We start from the raw sequence: 24129 nt of genomic DNA, 5'->3' as shown, positions 1-24129 counted from the left end.
ACTGATCTTATCATTGGTGTTGTAGTCAGTCTTGGTTTACTTTTCAGATTCTGTGCAGGATTTTTATATAGTGCACACAGGATATTCCAAAATTGCCTTACAGTATCCTGAACTAGTATGGTATATTGAATAAAATTGTGCAAATTGATTGTGACTTATTTAAAACAAGTAATGTTTTTCTATTTCATCAGGAGATACAATTTAATCAATAAATATGACAATCACATTTAGGCTGACAAGTGGGGTTTCCCATCTAACTGAAGGTCTGAATGTATTGCAGTTGTGATTTTCTCTACTGTTAGACCTATAGCTTTCTCTTCCTTCTTTTACATCCGACTCTCCTGTCTTCTAATACAACAATAAAGACACCAAGTTGACTGTTTCTCCGACTGTGATATTATTAATCCAGCGACCGAAATGTGAGAATTACGTACATAAAAATGTTTGGTATCAAATCTTTATCAAGTTGATTTTTTTTTTTTATTAAGATGTTCTTTTTAAACTCTGTCCCATAATATTTACAAACCCCTTGAATTGTTTAGTCTATATCTTTTAAAATGACATCATATATATTATTTAATTATTCATACCAGAACAGAAGGTAGTTACACCTCCATTACTGTGCAGTTTACATTGTACAATGCCATGCTGCAACAAAAAGCACATTAATGACAGCATCTGACTATTATTGACAATGACTTCATGCAGAATTATTATAAATTACTCTGTAGTGCGAGCTTGCCAGAATGTCTGAGGTGAGCAAATTCTGATTATGAACAACAAGGTTAATTAAATTAATTATTTGATGCTACTGATCTGTAGTATATTGAATATGATGAGACTTCCTCTGATACTAGCTAGCACTAGCTCAGTTTTAGACCATCTTTCATTATCAAAGGATCTGTAAACAGAATAATATGAAAATAATTGGCTATATATCAGAAAATGTGTCATACATTCTGGCACAGAGATTTGGGTATGCAATAGTCGGCTAAGATCTAGTCGTTTAAGTCATTCAGTAAACAGTAATATTGACATTGAACATGAACATTACCTGTATATACACTGCTTGTACACACATATGTTGCATGCGTGCCATGCATACACATACATGCACACACACACACACACACTCACACACACACACACACACACACCGAACTGTACATAAATTCATATGTTCCTCTTTTCATACACATCTCTTAACGACACAGTTAAAGTACATAAGATAATGAAAAACAAAAGCAACATAATTAGCTAAGAAAACAATTGAATACATACGCATTGAGGGATACAAAATAAATATACAATTAAAAATGTATACAACATTTCAGTATATTCTACTGTATGCCAAAATGAACAGTAGATTGTTTTAAAAAGCTTCTGCAGTAGGAATGCTGTAAGGAAGGAAAGCCTCTGGGTGGGTCATGCTGGTTGGGCGATGGTCAGCCATGCAGGGCTGCGATTGGTGGAGAGTCAATGCAGTCGGCATGTTCAGTCCTTGCTGCCGGAGTCGATCCTCTCTTGCCTCCGCTTCATGATGTTCAGGAGCTCTGAGTCCCCGCTGCTCTTCTGTAAAGCAAACATAAGAAGATTAAGTCTCTTTTGAAAACATTTTTTTTAAGGAATCTGCAGAATAGAGAGGCAGTAAGGATTGAAGAGTGACAAGGGACATGAGCTGGAAATGAACCAACGACATTGTGAGTTCATGATATTTACCTCCACTGAGCCCGAATGGCCCAGAAGGTCAGTTCTAGGGCGCTTCAATAATTGCAGTGTTAAATCCAAATTTATGCAAATTTGCAGCAATAAAGTACAGTGATTCTTAGTTGACGCCTCAGCAGTCTGTGTGCGTGACATAGGAAAGTGCGTGTGGCTGACCTCTAGCTGTGCTTTCTGCACAGTGATCTGACTGTAGACACGGAGCCTTCATCTCCACACACAGCCTTGAGTTCTTCTTTGTTGAGGGAAAACAGCTGGGCTCCAGTCAGGATGCCCAGACAATCTACCGTCCTACAGATAGATAGAAGATTCACGTACACGCTGCCAAAATCAGAAATTTGCTAAAACACTCAATATATCATTTTTGCATCCGATATGGATATTGATAACTGGTGAAGGAATGTAACAACAGTCGATATATATCTGGCAACAGTGATTCATTTTGTGGTATCGTTGTTACTCAATATAATTGATCATAACCCCTCTCTAGACCAAATTATAATTTCTAAGACACAGATATTGTTGAATTTTGTTACATTCTCTCTTCTCAAAGAGACAGAGTTAAGCAAAAGTGAACAGCCAAAAGTTGGTGCTGAAAAGTCTTATCTTTTACTGATCTTATCGAAACATTACAGTGGAAAAACATACTGATACTGATATCTCTATCAAAGGCAAATATCAGCTGTTAATATCCTCTGACATTTCAGTCAGAGCTTTAAGGTATGCAATGCTATTTTCATTTACCGCATTGATGAATATCTTCGGTGACTTACGGTTTTGTGAATCCCTTTGAGCCGAGCCACATGGTGACTTGCTGCGCGTTGGAGTCAAAGGTGAGTGGTACTTGGCTGCCGGACATCCGCTCCACACGGAAGTTCCTGGCGGGAGGCTGGCTCTTGTTCGTAGTGATTCTCTTCAACAACTCATCGTTGACTTCGTCCATCTGGTGAGATAACGCTACGATACAGCAGCAGGACAGAACAGAGAAGACATCAGAACAAGGGCAATTATGGAAAAGAGATGCTTTACTTAAGTTACGCTTATGTTTGCCTTTACATACTGAGGCGCTCAAGACCAAGAGATAGATCCTTGAACTTTGTAACAAAATTGAGAGTCGGTGTTGTTTTGTCACCACTCACCTTTGTCTTTGTGTCTACCCATGTTGAAGCCGTCGCCCCCTACAGAACTAGAAGGTGACGTTCCTCTGTAGGGTTGCCCAGGCTGCACACACACACACACACACACACACACACACACACACACACACACACACACACACACACACACATACACACACAGACATATACAGACACAAACAAAGTCCATGAGAAAACAAGCATGGCAAGTATTATTATAAAAACAGGTTTGTCTTTCTTCTCATTCTGCTTGATACATTGTTGCTTCAGAGCCAAAGGCAAAATATGTGTGTGAAAAAGTTTTACATCAAGCCCTGTAGGTAGAGGAGCTGCATGATGCAGCACAGAGGGCGTTGGTGAGTTTGCATGCAGCATGAAGGTATGTGTCCTGTGTGTGTGTGTCTATAGGAAAATATGCTTGCAGTGAGGGTGTGAAAATATAATTGCTGCATGATGTACACAAGGTTTCGATGAGAGGTGGCGCTGATCTGGGAGCTTTGTTCAGACCGCAGAAGTACATGAACTTAAAGGAAATATCCAACCTCAGATACACTTACACTGTTATGTGTTGTGGTTTATCTTTTCGGTGTACCCACTTTCCCTCAACCTGCCTCCCCTACTTCTACTTCAGTTAGTGAATTTCCCACATTTCCCAGAGCACCTTTCAATAACCCTGAACTTTCCAGACCTTGTTACATTCAGCTGAGGGTTATATGGTGGAGCGAGCAATAGCAATGGTGATACATAGTAAGAGCAAGAGAGTGAGTTTTTCCCAGTTGACAAACAGTGAGTCTTTCCCAGTTGACAAACAGTGAGTCACACCCCTTACTCAGAACGCAAAATGACTTGTGGCTGCATTGCATTCTGGTCTATTGAGGCTGCTGTCTGTGGGGAAATTGGTGTCTCTGCCTCTTCTATGATGGATTTCTCCCTGTATGTCGGTGCAAAATGGTGAGTCTGGAAAGGAGCCATTACACTTTGATTCTAAGGGACTGACACCAAAACCTGATGTTGATGTTTTATTATTTTTTTCTGCTATTAAATTCCATTGTAGCTGTGCTGGCAACATAACTACACAGCAAAAAGGTCCTGGGTTTGAATCTCAGCTCTGGTCCTTCCTGTAGACTGGAGACTCTAAATTGCCCATCGGTATGAATGTGAGTGTGTTTGTCTCTCCGTGTGTTTGCCCAGTGATGGACTGGCAACCTGTCCAAGGTATTTCCCTGTCTTCTGCCCAATGCATGCTGGGATAGGCTCCAGACCCTCTGTGACTATGAATAGGAATAAGCGGTTGTGGAAAATGAATTAATGAATGTAGCTGTGCTGAAAATATCTCCGCGTGACATTAAGTCGTCTGTGTTTGGCCAGTAACCCATGGAAATAATATACAGCCAAACAGTTTTTTTTGTGTTTAAGGGTGAATTTTTTCCTTTACGCACTCCTACTGAGAGGCTAAATACATCCCTGAACACTGGTTTTATAAGTAATGTTAGTGTATTGCAGGAATGTGAAAGTTACAGTAGTTCACCTGGCTGTAGATGCCCTCTGGCTCCTCTAGCTTCACAACATCCAGGATGTTGTATGGGACGTAGCCCGCCTGGCCGCTGCGATTCCGTAGTTTCCACCACTGTTTGTCATCCTCTATCACCTGCAAGACACATTCCACATCCACATCTCACTCCACAGCACTGAAAACCATAATTCAACTCAGGTTTTATACAGTACAAACTCTTGGGCTGCTTGTGGGGCACAGCTGAGTTGCTTTATTGCTGGCAGTTTCCTTTTACGCCTGTTAGCATTGCAAAGTTATTAATTCTTACCAGTTTACTGTTTTTTGACAGCAGAGACAACCAAATATAGAAAAGTTGACATGATTAACTTCATAGCAGGCTGACAAAAATATAAAATATTGTAGTGTCCCTGGAAGGACCCACGACCTACTCAGCCAAATGTGAAATCCTGGCAATCAAAAAATACCCTGCTGTACTCTCACTGATGTGTCCTGTGATCTGTGGAGGGGGACAAGTGAAATTTCCCTACAGATATCAATGAAATATCACATTTTTTATTACCTCTAGCACTTCATCCTGCAGCACTGACAGCTCATTGGCATTGCGGGCTACAAAGTGGTAGCGAATCTTGGCATATTTACGGGTGGAGGGCATCCCATTGTAAGACCTGTCAAAACACATATTTTATATTTTATAACACTTATTTTGCTGTCAACACAGTTTGAAGTGTGGTATTCTATTGTATTAAAGCAGCAGACAGTACTTGACAGGGAGGGCAAAGTGTATAAAAGATTTCATTACTTACCCATTTGATGAGCTTGAGGAATGAGTTGCATAAAACTGGAAAAACAGAGAAATGTAAACACACACATCATTTCATCATTTCATTCTCAAGGGTTGGGACCTGTAATGGTTAGTGCATTGGTCAGTACATTACAGGTCCCATTATAGAGTATTTGCAAACAGCAGCTAATAAACACAACTCTTACCTCATCAGCGGAGGGTTTCCTGTAGTCGGGGCTGGTGGGTGACACCAGGGGCCCTGATGGTCCCTCCGTCTCCCATGGCGACATCCTGAAGAGCTCCGCCGCAGGCTCCCAGCCGTTACGAAACTTGGGGTAGTAAGGAGGAGCGCACTGGTCTCTGGGCCAGTCCGCTCTGCAGGGGGAGGAACAACGGGTCGGTCAATAGGTAATCTTTAAGCTTCCCATCCAGACAGACGGAGCCGGTGGTGATGCACATGTACCTGGGTTTGGTCCATCCGTCCCCCAGCAGCTCAAAGATGGTCATCTCTTTGGGGGAAAGGTGTCCTCTGAGGAAGTCGACAGCGTCTTTGGACAGGTGGGGGGAGATGACTGCGCGCGGCAATTCAGGACTGCCGCAGCTCTGCAGCACCTGTAGACAAGGTCACACACACACACACACACACACACACATACACACACACATACAGTTTGCCCATGTGTTGAAGAAGTTTACAGATAGATGGGAGTGGCTTTTCTTCCAACATGTTAAAAAGAAAACATTTATATTTCTGTCAGGAGTCACTCATATCATAGCCTAACCATTTATTGCAAACAGAGATTCAGTTTGAGGCGGCGGTATGGTTGTACTCTCGGGGATGCTCCCTGCTGCAGTAATACAGCATGACAGCATAGTAGTACATAGCACATGATAAAAAAGCATGCAGGGAGAATTGCAAAAATCCCCCCCGTGGATAAACATGGAAATAAAGACCCTCCAGGGTGCGGACAAACAGAGCAGAACCAAAGCAGGTGGAGGCTCGGGTGGCGGAGGCTCTTGCAAATAATAGAAGCAGTAACAGTGGCAAGGCAAACATCAGCATACACAGCGAATGTGAGTGTGAAGGCCTTTAAATAGACCGCCAACTCAGTGCAGAGAGATGCGATAGGTGTGGCAGCTGACACAGCATAGCATAACTTAGAGTGTCTAGCCAGAACTAGGTCATGTATTACTAAAGAAATTAAATTTGGATTAATCTATTTAAGAATTTCACTTAAGTTCAGTGTACTTTCTAGAAATAACTAGAAAAGCCATAGGCCTGAAAGCCTAAAATAATAGTATCTTGGATGAAATGACTTAACTGCATTATGAATCTCTCTCAAATACAGTTTTTGTTACAAACATAGATATGAAGCATTTTGTATAGAATGTAATATAACTGAATACAGAATACAGATGTAACTCAAGCTGCTGAGGAAAAGGGTTATATATTGTTTGTGAGGGTGATTTTAGAGGACAGCAAGTGACTTTGAATATCACTGCTCCGAGTTTATCTTGACCTTATCAAGCAAACCCTGTGTGTCCACAGGTTACCGGGGTTAAATATTGCCATATCAGTGCTGTGCCTAATCACAGCGTTGTGTTTCTATCCAGCAGTATCGAAGGTGTGGCTGAATACTGTGGTTTGGAAAATGTGCCTGGCATTATGTAAGTATGGCTGCACCTGTATTGGAGCTGAAAGCCACTTTGCTCCAGTCTGGTGAGAGTTCAGCAGGGTGGCAGTGGGTGTGGTGCTGGCCAGGACAATAGAAGGAATGTTTCTGATGGCGACAATACAAACCCTAAACTGTTCCCATTCTGTCCATTTAAATAGGCTCACTGAATGACTAATTATTGTCATATGGTACCTTACTGACAATGGTAATAATACCTGTATGTACTATGCCTGTGGGCTAAGTCAACATTATGGGTATCCACTGACATGGACAAGTTGTTTAGCCAGACGTGGAATTAGAGTGTTGACATTCAGAAAATCATCATGTATTTTAGGACAATGGCACCTCTTGAAATAGAGTCTTGACCCATATACATCTATGGCTGTTTGACATCAGACACACTCTAAACATGATTAATAACTCTGTTGGTGTCTTACCAGCTCCAAAGGTCCGAAGAGGAAATGAACCAGCTCAGACGCACTTGGATTCTGTATGTGTTTCTTCAGTTTGGCCTGCAGGGGGCAGAGTGACAGACACAGTGAGGAGGCGGTGCAGAGTGGGCAGCAGTGAAGGGAAGTTAGGAGCTGTGAAATCTCACCAAGAGGTTGAAGGCCAGCTTCAGTTTCTGTAGGCTATCAATGAACTCTGCTTCAGAGGGGGGCTTGGCTCGCAGGGTCAGCATGCCCTCTGTAAACAAGCAAGCAGACCAACAACAATGACCACACACAGCCTCCAGGGTTACCAGCCTGAGCTCAGTGTGAGCTCAGCCAGAGTACAGTAACACACACGGGTTTCACTCTTTGGCCAAAATGGAAAGACACAAATGGCTATATCTTGGAAAATCAATAACCCAAAAAATGTTTGGTTTTTTTCATCTCTGGGGCTAAGGTCTCCAGTGAGATCAAGGTTAGGCGTCCAGTTTATAAACAGCTTTTTAATTGAAACTTCCACCTTGGCCAGAGAGTAACAACCAACGAAAGAAACCTGAACATGTACTTCTCACTACAGGGAGCGAGCTGTGTTGATATCCACAACACAACGTCATGGTAAACAATGGTAAAACATTACTCAGTAACATGTTACAGTAATATTATTAGTTTGCCCAGTAATGATTAGTGTAACCAACTACTATTACAATTTCAGTGGTAATAGCATACACTTACCAATCAAAAAATTGGTGAAGTCATTACTTTTGTTGTCAACCCCTCTAAATATCAGATTGAAGTTGAATTATTCAAAAAACACATTTCACCCCCATCCCCTGATTCATTTTCTTCATCATTAGTTGTCATCCTCTCAGTTTCCTCTCAGTCATCCTCTCAGACACACGTTAGCCCAAAACTGCAGAAAAATTAACTTTCTCTAGGTGGAAGTATTTTGAATACTTTCGACTAATTGAGCAAAAGGATGACAAGATCATTGCACATCAACACTATTTGGTTACTGTTACAATGTGAACAGTTAAATAATGCAGATATACACACTAAGAATGGGGACCTGGCCCCTCCCCCTGTAGGGGGAGCTGTCTTCATCCTCACCCCGTGTTTTGATGTTCCCTCTCTCAAGAATGCCGTGCACGTGAAAGCTGTACACTTTGTACACGTGCTTTGATTAATCTAAGTAAAGTTGATCAGCTAGAGGTGTGACAAATTACTGCTCCCAGGGAGTAACAAGAAAAGTAATAATATTACCATGGTAATATTATTATGAGTAATGAGTATTGTATTACTTAGTAAGGAGCCCAAAACTGTCCGCTCCCACACAGTCCTCGGTGGATAAGGGTCCCGGGACCCAGGACACACAGAGACACAAACATGGCAGAGTGAGCAATATGGACATATTGCCGCTGAGTTCTTGCCACCACATCAGAAGAAAGGGAGACAGACCTGCTGGTCCTTTCTTCTTATTCTTCTTACTCTTGTTGCGCTGGTTGAGCTGGGAAAAGGCCTCTGCTGCCTTCTGCAGCCGCGCCACAAAAATTTCTATGTCGTCTAGGGCACAGTTGAGGATTTGCTGTGGGAGAGAAAGACGGGGGTTTAGCATGGTGAACAGCAGGGGGGATTTCAAGGCCTCTGCTGCAGTGAAAGGAGCTGTGTAATGTCATGCTGAGGCAGGAGTTTTCCATGTGCAGTGCATGTGTGGAGTGAATACTGACCACGTCCTTCTCAATGCGCTGGGCCAGTTTTTCATGGGACTCAGCATCATTCTGTCCTGAGGCTCGTCTCTCTACATCTAAAACACAAAAACGCTCTTTTAATGAAAAAATCCACTGCTGATATCAATGCAACAAATGAAAAAAACGTGACACAAAATATGTATGTCATGTATGCAAAACTGCCTGCCTGTGTGTTTATCAGTGCATCCTTGTGTGTTCTCACCCCGCATGTCCATGGCAGCCACTCGTCCCTTCACACCAGGGGCGGGACCCTTAGGTGCTGAGGGAGGGATAATAGTCTCTCTGTGACGCTTCATTTTCTCCTGGTTCACCCTGCAGGATGAAGAGGCATTAAAACCTTCAGCACCCTGACATCAGATTAGCTCAGCTGCAAGTACTAGTCAGTCTAACCTCTGTGAGTGTGTATTTGTATGCGAGTATTTTTGCATGTGTGTGTGAGCCTGTGTGTGTGTGTTTGTGTGTGTGCATAGGATTGTATCTGCAACAGTAATGCTGTTCTCACTTCAAGGTCTGAGGCCTCATCTTCTTTCCATGCTTGTTGTCTCCAAGGGCGCTGTCTACATCCGCATGAACCATCTCAGCCTGGGGGAGTGAGGAGAGACATAATGAGTCACCAGCACATAAATATGCATTACAGTTGGTACCAGGGTGTCATTTCCCATGCACCCATGCCATGGTTGGGGAGATTTTTTTCAATCTCTGCTTTTGACTTCCCCGCATTTGATTGCACAATTTTATTTCAGCAGGATTTATCCTTGCCCTACTGTTTTCTCTTCCTCTCCTTGTATGTGGGAGAATGTTGAAATTTGGCAGTTAAATGTTGCCTTGCTTACTGGCAAACATACATAACTCTTGGTGGATTGTATGCAAATTTGCCACTGCAGTAAAAAGTTGATCCGCACCACAGCATACTGCTCCAGGACATTTACTCACAGTACACAACGTTTCAACCTGTCTTGGTATTCGACAGGTGTACAAGACAGGTCGAAACATCGAAAGAACGAAAGAAAGAAAGAAAGAAAGAAAGAAAGAAAGGAGGCACATATTGGTTCTAGGTTTATCTCTCTTTCTGACCTTCTGTCAGTTTAATCTCAAGCCTGCAGCCAAAGGCGTTAGCACTACTCACAGTCCATTCACGTTCTTCTAGCTTTGCAGCGGCCAATAAATGGTGAAATTAAATGCACCAGTGGATCAGAAAAAACATTTGAAACACTTCACACTTTTGTGCACAGCCTGTTAATGTGTCAAACTTGCTTTCCAATCATCTTGTTAGTAACACAGCAAATGATCACATACTAAGCAAAAAAAAAAAAAGGATTGCCTGTAGCAGTCATTGACAAACCTCTCCTTTTTTGTGGCAAACGTTATGAGCAAAGAGACAAAGTGCAGTTATGATGATGAAATCATTAACCTGGTTACATCAGAAATATTTGACTTTTCACGGGGAATGATTTTTGGTGAGTGATTCCATTGTAGCTGTTTACTGAAGGCGTTGGCAGTGCCTGCAATAATCCTATGCATTCCTATGGCAATGCTCGAATTAATCCAGTGTGACATCAGCTTGCAATTTCTGATTTCTGACACACACACACACACACACAGACACATCCACCACCACTGAAATATAAACTAGCGCTCCAAAAACACCCACTTACATGTATGAATGACATAAAACACAATGCTAACACACCATGTATAGCCATTAAATGACACAGAGTATACACTGAGCCAGAGCCATGGCTGAATGTAGCATCCACACGGAGACAGAGACCCACCTCCACCTCGTCGCAGTGGAAGAAATGGATGTCAGGCTTGTGCTGCTCATTGTCCTGACACACAAGCAGCAGCACAGAGGGGTAACGGGTCTGATTCAGCACCGTCTGACAGAGGTGGATCGTAACTAGAGGGAAGTTCTCCAACTCTTCCTACAAGAAGCACAACAGGGGGATGGTTTGAAGGAATGAGGCAGAGGCAGAGAGAGTGTGAGACATTATAGTATGATCTCAGATGGCTTCAGTTCTCAGTAATCAGTAATCCAAGATAATGGTACGAAGGTTTTACAGTAAGGTCTTCAAAAGAAGTTTATGTGATGAAAGCAAACAAAAAATCCAATGGTTGTTCAAGGTGTGGATGGGCATACACAACCATGTAGGACATTACAACAAAGTAAGAAAATATGACAAAGTAAGAAAACATGTATAAAATGCATTGGTCTTAATTGAGGATGTATAATATTATATAATATTATTTTTTTCTTTCATTTTATGTATATTTTGTAATAGCTTACATTTTCATATCCTTTTTTAATGTCTGTTCTATGTTATGTACAGCACTTTTTGAGCTGCATGCCAAGTGTGAAAGGTGCTGTATAAATAAAGCTATTTATCATTTTATTTGTATGGCTTAGATGCTCTTTCCAGGCTGAGAAGAGTGAATTTTCATTTTCATTTCTCCACAGTGGCAATAAACAGTGCGTGGTTGGCACAGAGGGCAGATCTAGTATCTTCTGCATTTTTATGGTTGACAGCAAATCAGATGTGCACAATTCTACTGTTAGCAAATGCTGTACACTATAGATCACGATACAAGACTAAAGAAAAGAACAAAACAAAACAACAACCACTCAGACATTCACTGTGTGTTAATACGATGAGACTTGATGGGCGGACTGGATGCAGAGTCATACCTGTGTGTCACAGTCCAGCAGCCTGACCGCCTTGTCGCTGACCTGCAGGAGCATCTCCTGTGTCCAGATCTTATCTTTTGAATCCAGAAGGACCAGTTTCTTGATGGCGTCGTCCACCGTGGCGATGGACTCTGTCTTGTCCATCATGAAGGTGGAGAGATGCTGGGGAGAAAATAGTGAGTTGTTGAGGGAGAGACAGTGGGAGGGTGAGGGCAGGGAGTGAGGGGTGGGGGGTGAAGAGGAAGCAAACTCTGAACAGTGACAATATGGATGATTATGAAAAGTGCTTGGAAAATGATAAAGTTAATCAGCAACTAGAGCCTGTTTCACTTATGGTAGATGCTTTAAGCCTATTTCCTAATAACTAGTACAAAAAAGGAAGATTTCCTGTAAATCTCTGATAGAGAATACTATAATTGCCAGCTAACACAGTCATATAGCAATGTGAATTATTGTCCTGCTATATCTCATATCAAAACTGTGTTGCCACGTTCATATTCATGGCTTTGCATGTGGGTACTGCTAGCATGGATGTTATCTGTGATTACCTGCCCATGTGTGATAATGAGGAAGCATTTAAAGAAGCCCTATCCACTATGAACACGGGACATAGTTCAACACCGAGCCAGGTCGGCGCAGCCCGGAGCGCTTCTCTGACTCTGACTTCCCGAGATTAGCTCCCCACTGGTGTAATCAACTGCCCTGATTGCTTTATTACAACGCAGTACTAGCAAATGAAATGTAATCAAGACATTTACTAGTGTTCCAACTTTGGTGCCTGGGGAAGAAGGAAAATACACCATAAAATTGAAGTGTTTTGCATCCATCTCTTTCCCACATGAGGTTTATTGACCTTTTCCAAAATTAAAAATCCGTACTTTCCTAGACCTTCATTTTGAGGTTTTCCAGCTTAATTGCTCACCATTATACACATTTGACTATAGGCCATCAATATCATTTTCAAGTTAATTTAACAGGGACCAGATATAATTAAAACAACATTGAAGAGATGATGCACTATCAATTTCAAGTTAATTTAACAGGGTCCACCTATAATTAAAACATAAACTTCAAAGAAAACGTGTCTCATGTGATATGCAGAGATTAAACTAGTCAGCTCATTTTCCTCCCCATTCTCCTGGCAGGTGAATGAGTACCACTTACATAAGCAACAATATAATAAAGATAAAAAAATTAGAAATTGTAAAATACTGAATGTTACAAAATACTGTATTGTACAAAGCTACACACCGCAATGCATAAAATGCAGCAGATGTGTGGTATCATTGACAGTGGGGGCTTGCTTCCCGGGGAGAGACTTCACTTTCTTGAAAAAATGCTTTTAAACATTAATTTCTGTTGTTTCACTTTTATAAGTTCGAAGGTAATTTTCTACTTGGATAATGGCTAAAAGTAAAAACATTTTGACTATGCGTGTATGAAGTGCTAAAGTGCCATTCAGACATTGATCCACTGCCTCACAGCCACTGATGCTAGTGGTGAAACTATTTGCAGTGGGGTTGTAAATTTCAAGTAAATTCCCAAGCTTTCTATTTTTCTATTTGCTTTGCTTTATTTTCCATTCTGATTTAAACCTGGAAACTGTCTAAATTAATTTACACAAGTCTCTGTATGTTTAAGACCTGCACAGGAACCTCATGCATCTGTTGAACACAGAAAAATGCATGGCAAAACCACCAGTTTCAATTAAAGTCAGTTAAATCAATTAAAGTTTAAAGAAAAACAGAAACTCTTACCTCGACATGATACTGAGACGTCTCATGCATGATCATATTGGAGTTGGAGTATTTTTTCCTCTGCTCTGTTGGTAAGAAAACAAAGAGGAGATTTAAAGGTACGGTTAAGAAGCTGACAAATCCAAAGTCCTGTCTGCGTCCACAATGTATGTCCTGTGTAAATACCGAGTAGTACCACTGACCTAAAGCCCACATGTTGCTTGTTGCAGTGGAGTGAACAGGTAGGTGGAAGGAGACACTGATGTGTGGGCTGAGAGGAGCAGCAGGGCAATAAGGAAGTGACATGAACAGGTAATGTGTGAATGTGTGTGTGCGTGCGTGCATGGATAAACAGTTATAGGGAGCTGGACACCTCACAATCAGCTATATTGTAAGGTTATTCTCACATACACTGTATGGACAGTAAAGTCATTTTTTGAGATGTATTTTACATATTTTAAACAACACAATAAAGAATAAAACGTATAAAGACTATAAGGTATAAGTGCTCTTCTCTGCACTCTTTTATGTGGTTTCCAGTCAAGTGACATGAAAACACGCTACACATGAAATTTCATATCAGCGAGTTTGTGTGTCCTGATTTGTCCACTGTTACTTCATATCGCCTTAGAGTTTGCTCCATCCAACACACCAATCAGAGGCACAGATTTACCACAGGGTCAAAGATCAGTGATTCCCAGCAGCATGTTACTTCCTTATCATTGTTACTGTATTGTGAATCCTCACGTATTACCTCATGGGTGGTGATAATGCTATTTAATCTCACACTGTTCTGCCTGGAAAACATGTAACGCAAACCTGCAGTGCAGTGAGACAGCTGGGGGAGGTTAGTGGAAATGGGAAGTAGCTTGTTGTGAATTATGTTTATATAAATGCAACTAGAAATGCTAGAAATCTATTCAATTCACTAACAGCCACTCTGTAACAGAGATAAAAACAGGAAAATTACAGATGCCAAATTCACGTCCACACACTTTAGTTCACTTTGTGAAATTCCACTTTCAAAATGCAGTTGTCCATGAGTGAGTCATTCGATGGGGCCTTTGTTTTTAAAGTGGCCAGCGTCAAATGAGTGTGCCAGTGTGCTCATTGACCTATTCTCCAGGTGAATAGTCTGCAGGTAACAATTACGGGTAAACGAGAGCTTGTTCCTATCAACTCCACTGCCAGATCTCATATCAGGTCTCTCTCTGTCCCCCACCCAATAGAGTCAACATTTTCATGTCACACAGACTCCAGCTCTCACTTTCTCTGCATGCAGACTCTGCTTTATGCTCAATGTGACATAAAGCCTTGCTGTTTGTATAACACTTACTAAAATGTGTGTCAAAGCTCATTCCAACATTTGATATCCCCTAACTGATGAACTTCAGTGGGATTTACAGTAAACATGCCTCATAGAGCTCTAGATGACCCACCTTATACAGGCGTGAACATAAAGAATATTTAAAATAAATTCTAAAGTGATGCCTTTATATCCGTGTAACCGCTGTCACTGCCCAAATGACGCAAACACGTGCCTTTCCTGTTTCCGCCATTACCTTTCCTTCCTGCTTGGCTCCCCACAGGTGAAACACAAGCGCCAGGTGTCTTTGTGAAAGTCGAGCTCGCCCCATGTCTTATTAATGACTGACATTTATGCCAATCAATTCACAGCGCTGCGACAGCTTGCAATGAGAGCCACTTAGCAGGCAGATGGGCAGATCCTCAGGGCTCTCCAGAGTCAATGACCAGTGATAAACATGGCTGCCTGGCAGGTGATCAGCACCATACTGGGCCGGATCAATCAGACAATCTAAATGGCTCCAGAACAACATCCCTTATCACTATTCCCTTAAACACACGCGATGTGCTTCTTATTTTTAAACTTCCTCAAACCAAAACCAATCAAACAACTTTCTACTTTAATGCAAGGCCATTAAATAGTTTAAATTGGAAATAATTTTTGCTGTATTAGAAATTTCTGTTTGATGGTTAAGACGAATAAAGAAGACTACGAATAAAAATACTGCATTGCAACTTCAAAAGACTGATTGAGTCCCACTACATGGGTAGTTCCGGCAATAAACGATTTTCCTGGCAGGAACTTATGGCGGTCTTTCTGTAGCTTTATGGAGCAAAGCCTTTTTTTAATTTCACTCTCTGTCCACACATCAACTAGAGTACTGCAGGGCACCCTTTGGATACGGAAGTGTGCTGCTGTGTCCAAGCAGATTTGGCCATATGTCACCAGAAACTATCACATCAACACATCTCACAGGCTGATTTACCTTCTATATGGACAGCGTTGGGCTCCCACATTAATAGACTATAGGTTGAGCCATTTAATACAGGTTTACAACACGTATTTGATTGTCAAGACCAATAAAGAACCAAACACAGACCATAAATCTGCAAAATATAGTGACCAATAACACTGCTTTAACAAGGTAAAAATCAAACAAGGCTGACTCAAAACAGAGAAGAAGCCTCCTTGACGGACTCAGTTCTAACATGCAAATTCAACTGAATTTCATACATACACACAGATGTAAAAAAAAAAACAAAAAACAATGGAGCAGAAAGAATTCAGTATCTCTCTCAGAATATTTCCACCTGTTGACGCAATCCCAAAGAAATTTTACCTGACAGAGACATGCTCCCCAACAAGAAACCGTCTGAGAGACTCAAGAAAGTTGCTGGGTTGTCCGATGTCCAGGGATGATGAGTGTTATGTGTTCTCTATCCCTACCTGCACCTCCATTCTGCCCCCATGCTACTGATAACAGAACAGGTGGGAGGGCCTGTGCTGGATTTGCATCACTTGTCTGCTGCACTGCATTGTATGAAAGACGGGGGGTTTTGCATAGGAGAGATTGAGCTGGGACTTTTTTCCTGTTGTTCCTCTACATGTTTATGCAGTAAAGAGCAAGCAGCAGCCCAATCTCTGTGAACTCCTCTACCGCTGATGGAAGAACACAATACTGTACAATACTACACACTCTGCTGCCTCTCTAGTTTGAGAGGATTGGCATATTGCTCCCCAGCCATCCTGCAGTGAGAAGGTAGCAGCGACCATCTGCCACACAAGACAGAATAAGCCAATGAAAAATAGCATCGCTTCATCACACATACAGCGGGATATTTCACTGAGATCACAAGAGTGGGTTCAGTCACTGGGCATCATGTGGATATTTGGATGACTTACAATACAAAAATGTTTCACAGACGTCTAATGTGCTGTAGGTGTAAAGTCAGATGGTTGAGGAACATTGTGCATCCCTACAATATCATCATCTGTCATTTCACGCAATTCTAAATTTGGAGCGGTACTTCCAGGCATCAAGGCTAGTTGTCCTGTCATGCGTTGGTGTAGGTTTATATTTGGGCCTAAGATGTGTTGTACAATGTTTCTCTATGTTGGCAGTGTGGAAGGTGGTGTTGGCAGGGACCAGTGAGCTCATGTCTGAGGCAGGACCAGCGGTGAGGGAGAGGCAGAGCCCGCCCCTCGCTTTCCCCTTTTCAATGCCTCTTTTATTCACCTGCAAGACACGGACATCCCCACCCTGTTCCAACCACACATTAAAAACAGGCACGCCCTGCACTCCCTGCTAATGTAACATAACATATTTCAGTCACACAAACACACCCAAGCACAAGTATGCAACAGCTAAAATCAAATGTCATGGGCCATAACTGTATTACTGAGATTCATCATAGTCAAAATACCTGGCACTGTGGATATAAAAGTGGCCCTGCAATCATATTAGCATATCTTTCAATTGCAAATATGCACGCATTACTGCAAGTCAGACCAATTGTATACAATGGCTGCACACATGGGAATGCAAATACAAAGATGCAGACACACACAAAAAAAGCTGATGTTCCTCTGACAACAAATCCCAGCATGCTGTGTAAGCCTGGCACAGACTTGTCAACTCATGTTCCCTGCAGGAGCCCAGCCTCCCTCACATGTCCCTCAGAGTCTGACAGAGGTGTCAGCAGAGAGCAGCAGCCAGTCTGGCTGTTTGAGCAGGACGGGGCCCCTCGCTAGGACCTTGGCCCCCTCTTATCAGTGTGTGCCGGATTACAACTGCTCCGGGCTCCAACCAGCGAGGTCGTGGGCTACAGCAACATGCCTAGCAGTGAGAGTGCTGGATTTCCTGGCACAGTCATTTGCCTAGCAAATTGACTATTGTTATGATTTGACTCAATTACAATGCTGATACAGTAGATCCTCACAGTTGGACCATTTTTCAGTTCGTAAGGAAATTAAGTAAGGAGATAAGCATGAGCAATGAAGAAAAATACACCTAATAAACAGTAACCAGGAAAATGTACATGAATAATAATTAAAAGAAACTATTTCTTGACAAGTATGTTAATTATTACACTTGACCTAGTAAACTGTATGTAAAGTGTGGCATGAGTAGTGACTCATGCCATAGAAACAAGGGCAGGGACAATAACGTGAAGGGCATGTAAAGGCAAAGTCATGAAAACATGCAGTAATAAAACACTCCTGCTAAAAAAAAAAAACAATAACACTCCTCTCCACACTTCCATGCAGTTGCTTACCGTAGAGGGCCTTGGCGCTGATCTTGCTGTCCGATCTGGCCACCCCACTGCAAAGAAAGGAAGAGGAGGCAGGGTTACGCTGTCTGCCCTTCATCTTTATTTTCTCCCGCACCCCTAGATCTCACTGTCACAAACCCTCTGCAGCTCCCGTACTGTCACTACTCATGGATGCAAACACAGAAGACAGGAGTGCTATACGGGGAGCGTCCGAGCAGACTGGCCAGGACTGGATGAGATTAGCCTGAGATTCTGAGCATATGGACCAGCCAGGGAGAGAGAGTGGAAAAGGGAGAGGGAGAGGGAGAGAGGGGGCGTGGGGCATGGGGATAGAGAGTGACTGGAGCCAGGAACCCAGGCAAAGCAAACATTCCTCAACAGAGCCGCTCTGTTGTGCCCGAGGTCCCTGACCCGCACCACCTTTCACATACTAGGTTAGTGATTCTCTTGCGCTCTCGTCCTATGTGACAGTGACTCAGGATAGGGCCGTCAGGTAACCCATAGAAAGGTAAATATGTTAAAGTGTGTGTGGGGGGGTGTCAAGAAGAACTCCCAAGAATGTGTGTGACACTCACTTGGCTTGCCTCGACTGAGGTCCGAGGATACTCATGATTTAAGACATCCACCTGGAAGAGAGATGGAGAGGGTGAGAAAGGGGCAAAGTGCCAGAGAGAGAGAGAGAGAAAGAAAGAAAGAGCAGCAAGAGACAACGGGGAGAGAGAGAGAGAGAGAGAGAGAGAGAGAGAGAGAGAGAGAGAGAGAGAGAGAGAGAGAGAGAGAGACAGAGAGAGAGAGAGAGAGAGAGAGAGAGAGAGAGAAAGAGAGAGAAAATGGCAGAGGGAAAATGTTTTCTACCAATACAACATGCATTATTCAGCTCAAAAGACCTATTAAGTGCCTGTTGCGTTAGGTATCTTTTCATTTCTTTCTCACTCAGTCATTCCACTTTGGTAACCTCCCAGATACTGTCCATTGTCTAAAACCAAAGAGTTACAGGCATCTTGTTAAGGTTGTACATGTAAAGGTGAGGTGTAGGCGACTAAACAGCCTGTCCTTCCACTGGGGAGAGCCAGGTGTTGGGCCTGTATTGTTGGTAGTCATGGGACTGTTGTGGGACAATGGCAGACAGCAGGCTGATATGCACTGTGTAATTAGATCCGCTCTCTTGATGACTATATCTACATAGCTGCAATTAATTAATTTGGTTGGGTTTTGCACCCAACCAGGGTAACTATTAGATAATTACTGTGGCCTCAAAGGAACACTGCATCTAAATCTGAGGGATTAACAGGAGGAGGAACTGAAAAAACAAAAATCTCTCACACCTTTTTTTTCCTCTGCTGAGAAAGCCTGGCAGCTCCGACTTGTCTGTCAAGGCATGCACTAATGAGGTTATGTAATGCATATGGCTTACACTATGGCTCCACTCATATCAATATATAACTGCAGTCATCAGGACCCTAACAAGCTATTAGACAACACAATGGGCTCTGTTTGATTTCCTTTACTAAGATTTACCAGGTTTAATCATTCATATAAAAGTAGGTGCTGATAATTGTTCCTAAGTTAATAGCTAAAGTGCATTTTATTTAACTTAGACCATCGTAATCACCTTTTACCTTATGTGACTTTTAGACCTCAAGGAGCCATGTATCTGTTTAAGCAACCCTAATAGTTTGTATTATTAATTGGTGTTCAGAGGTCAGGATCCTGTGTCAGTAGCAAGCATTTTAAATGCTGTGAAAGAACAATTCAATCTGTTAGATACTGAACTTGTGACACTTTGTGGCATTGAGCATGCTTCCCACATAGCTAGGAATATTTCAATATCATTTTCTAACCAAACTGTTACCACTTGTAAATGACAGCATTATGGCAAAGCCATTTCCTCATGAAGTGCCGTACTTCCTTTCTGTAGCATGGGGAGGAGCACTGTGTTAAAACTGTGTTGCATAACACAACACAAGACATACAGTGTATGACAGTTGTAGGTACAGTCAGTGGAGCTTATCTCACAGCAGATCATAGACGTAATCACCCTCTACAGATAATCCCCTCGGATCTTCTGAAACACATACAGGACAAATCACATTCACAGCAGGGTCCAAACCTAATGTCACTTTGTGTTCCCACAGACAAAGATTAATTTTGTTCAATCAGGACCATGTCCTAACTGTAGCTGTTCAGCCCCTCAACGCAGGCCGTAGTATTATCCGCAACAATATCTGAGTGGAAAAAACAAATGAGCAGAAAAGAGAGCTGGGACACAAAGTAAATCGGATTCAATTCAGTTCAATTCAAGTGTGCACAAAAGGTAGACTTCCTCTTTCTGTCCTTATCTCTGTGGTCAATCTTCTCTCCACGCTATTGTTCCTGGCTCTGGCGTGCCGCCAGGTTTCAGGAGGGAGGTGAAGCAGGAGGAGCACAGGCTGGGTGTCATGTGTTGTCATCCTCATGGCAAGAGGCCTCTGCACACTTCGTCCTCACTTCAGCCTAAGACGCTTGTTGTTTAATGGTAACAACCCCTTATGCAGAGGTAATTACTACAGTATTACTACAACAACTACAGAAAATAAGGAAGTAGACTGTCTAGGCTGTTTATCTTATTTTTTATACTCATAAAAGTTAGTGTCTAATATTTTATCCTGTCCTTTTTCAAAACTCTTGATAAGAGCTGGTTGTTTTGATTGTCATTTAGTGGAATGAGGTTAGACAAGTGATGTGCTTGTCATATTCATACTGCTGTCTATGACAGGCACAACAAAACTTTTGGATGCATTCAGAATAACACTGATTAGTCCTGGCTCAGCTAAAGCCCAGCCTTAAAAAATCATTACCTGAAGTTCATCATTCAAGAGCTCTAAAATATACATGATCCAGTCTGTAAAAAGGTAATTGGTTTGTCAGCAAGGACTTACCCTATATTCTTTAAAAAGTCTCATGTTTTAGAGTTGTGCTATCAGTCATTTTGTAAGAGTAAGTAACATTTTTTTTCAAATGGTGGATATCTAATTTTGGAAACTCTTCATATCTTCATCTCACATACATGTGAGACAAGGAGACAACGTGTCAACAGTATGGAATTTGACATAAAATGGCGTCAGAGCCACACACAAATCAAAAATCCTGTCAGCAACTACGTGCCGTTTTATCTCTGGATATTACATAACCTGAAAGGCTCCAGCTTCGTCTGAACATTATTCAATATCTATATATCACAATGACATGCATGTCTGCCACATATATCCTTCTCGGTAAAGTACAGTTACTGATTAAAAATCATACAAACTTATATTATATAGACCTAGAAGTAGTATACAAGCTTAACAATCAGTGTAATTATACATTACAACATGCATTTTCTTAAATGTGCATGTGATACAGCAATTAATTACACAACGGACTTTTTGCTTTAGAGGATATCAAATACTGTTTTGACTGACCAGAATGTGTCTCTTTGTATGAGTAAGGACAGAATAAAATCAATAGATTTATAGCATCTAAACTCTGAGATACATCTAAAGCCAAAACACAATAAGTCTTTCAGTAGAAAAACTCAACAACACTGTAATGTTGCCACTCCCTAGACACAACATAACTGAAGCTTAAAATTGAAGAAAACAGAAAAGCAGAGTTAGATTAGCGTTCAAACAACAAGAAATATTGCTGACAGGCGCAGTAATGCCGACATTAACTCAGTATACAAATGCTCATTAGTAGCCCTTTTTCAAAATGTGATTTTCTTCTCAAACAACATCAACCAAATGAGTTAAGTGAATTCTGACTTGACCTCAAATGGCCAAGACAAGCCAATTTATCAGCAATTTCCCTGGATTTTGTATTCTAACACACAGATCCCCTGGCCTATACAATATCAAATCAGCCTCATTATGGCAGTATTTCAACACTGTCATACTACAGCTCTACTAATACTAATAAACAATTTAGGAAGTATTGACAGAGACAGCTTATGTAACGTGTAAGCAAGAAAGATGAGGTTGCTATCTGAACCTCGCACCATACTCCTGAATAAGCATTTTGCAATAGATAGTGTTTATCTGATTTTAAGTATTTCAAGCTGTTCAACCATTCAGCTCAGTGTCATCGCACTGTTATGATAGGTGGTGATGATGTTACAAGTTTCTTTTGAGTGTACAGGTGCTGTGTGGAAAGTGTGAGTGCATTCTTTGAATCAGGGCACAGCGGCCTGAGAACCAGCACAAGAAACCAGGTCAGATTTCACAGCAGGTCCCAATTTGTTCACAGAAGATTCATTTGACCCATCTAACTCATGGAGAACAACAATCTCCTGTCTCCTGTCGCCAAAACCCAATTAATGACCAAGCATTTGTTTATCAGTTGTGATCCTCAAATAGTGCTTTGCAAACAGCATTTGTTCTTTGATTAACACATTAATATAACACATATAATGAAGCCATTCCCAAACCTACTACTCTTGAACCCACATGAAAGCATATTTCTCTCCCATCGGGTTCAACTACTGTAATTAGTGGTTGTTTGCTGACATCAGACGTAAAATTACAGCTGGAAAACTGTTACTCTATGTTGAATAGAGCTTCTTTCTTTTTCCTTGCACATCACAGCTTGAATCAAGGGGAACAACAGTCCACGTGCAGAAAATACAAAATGATGTTATCTGAATTACCACACATCTGAATCCCTTTTCATGGGGGCCTTGAGCTTTTGTAGGATTTCAATCAGTAGCTCTGTTGTTACTATCATTGAAAATTAAGGGGTTAATAGCCTAGTCTGCTGGCAAGTAGCATACAGTGATAACTATAAGGGGGGGGGGGGGGGACATTTCCACACAAAACAATCACATTTCATTATTACTACTTGCATCTAACTTAATTTCTTGTGGAACCTTGTTTCTGTGACTTGATTGTGAAACCATTGTTGTTTTAGAAAGGTGTGACACAACGTTATAAGTAAAGAAAGAAAGAAAGAAAAAAACAAACAAACAAACAAACAAACAAAGAAAGAAAGAAAGAAAGAAAAAGAAAGAAAGAAAGGAAGAAAATGTCTGTTACCCCTCGCAGGAACTCACAGCGGTCTTTTCCGGACGGGATGCTCAAGGTGACAAAAGTGTCGAGACAGCGCCTGGAGCATCAGATCAGCCTGCCATCAGTCTGCAGCCGGCCGGTCAGGACAAATACACTCCACCGGACAGTGGCGAGACTCGGGACCTTTGTTTTGGAGGAAAATCTTTCGGACGTCCTTGAATACAAAGGATGCGAAACATACGGTTTGTTGCCGGTTGTGTGTCGGCAGAGTCGCTCGGGAGGCAGGTGAGTGACAGGTGACTCTGCAGGTAACTCAACCTGAGAGGGGCGGAGCGCGCACACATAATGGGGGTGGGTCGACTTCAGCTTTTCTCACCCATTTTGCTCCATGTTTTTGTAGTCTCATTGCAAGAGTTATGATGCATGCTATAATTTTCATCATAACTCCATTTATCTATATTTTTGATTAGCTAAAGCAAGAAGCCAAACTGAAGTAGCCTGTTATGCAAACCTATGCTGATGTGGATTATTGATAAATTGAAATCTAATCACCAGTATGGTTTAAAATCAGATCAATGCACATGAAGGACACAAAAAGACTTCTTGTGAGATGCCCATAATAATATACCTAGTAACATTTGGCACTGAAAATGTATTGCAAAAATGATTCTACTGACTTACTAATGCAATGACAATGCGTGCATTAATTTTATGTGCAAGTTCTTCAATACTGGAAGCATTTTACTCCCACAGGTATAACTTAGTGTGGCAAAGGGAGCGACTGGTGCAAAGTAGGTGAATTCAACAAGTGACTGAAAGAGGAGCAACAGTGTGGAACATTGCCCAGGTTTCAATGTCACTGCTGATAAGAATGACCCCTCTTTGTCCAACTAGCTTAACTGTCCCTGCATAGAAATCATGTTTAGATAATATTTCAAGCATGAACTGACACTCGTCCACTGGGTATATTGCAGTAACAATCATTAATACTATCATGTTACAATAAGAACCAATAATAAAATTTTTCTCAGCATGAAGGTTTTCTAATCTTCACAATTACACACTGACCACACATACCAGCAATGGGAGACAACCACTTAA

The 24129-nt window shown here is 41.6% G+C and overlaps 1 protein-coding gene across 1 annotated transcript; it reads right to left on the bottom strand.

Annotated features, from left to right (window-relative positions):
* Window positions 1-9: 9 nt before the first annotated feature.
* Window positions 10-23287, bottom strand: eps8l2 (EPS8 signaling adaptor L2). Its single transcript, XM_071529059.1, is given in 22 exon segments — window positions 10-1572; window positions 1882-1925; window positions 1928-2013; window positions 2496-2679; window positions 2862-2943; window positions 4387-4506; window positions 4931-5036; window positions 5175-5209; window positions 5359-5527; window positions 5616-5764; window positions 7266-7340; window positions 7427-7515; window positions 8715-8841; window positions 8984-9060; window positions 9207-9316; window positions 9507-9586; window positions 10780-10929; window positions 11691-11852; window positions 13448-13512; window positions 18008-18054; window positions 18580-18630; window positions 23073-23287. Coding segments are annotated over 21 exon segments (2070 nt in total). The 5' UTR covers window positions 18615-18630; window positions 23073-23287; the 3' UTR covers window positions 10-1494.
* Window positions 23288-24129: the final 842 nt, after the last annotated feature.

Source organism: Centroberyx affinis, unplaced genomic scaffold, assembly GCF_046629955.1.
Source record: "Centroberyx affinis isolate AG114_WGS23_722 - 3 ecotype Tasmania unplaced genomic scaffold, CSIRO-AGI_Caff_v1 ptg001762l_1, whole genome shotgun sequence".
Lineage (NCBI taxonomy): Eukaryota > Metazoa > Chordata > Actinopteri > Beryciformes > Berycidae > Centroberyx > Centroberyx affinis.
The sequence above is the reverse complement of the archived record's forward strand: the minus strand, read 5'-3'. Positions and strand labels throughout refer to the sequence as shown.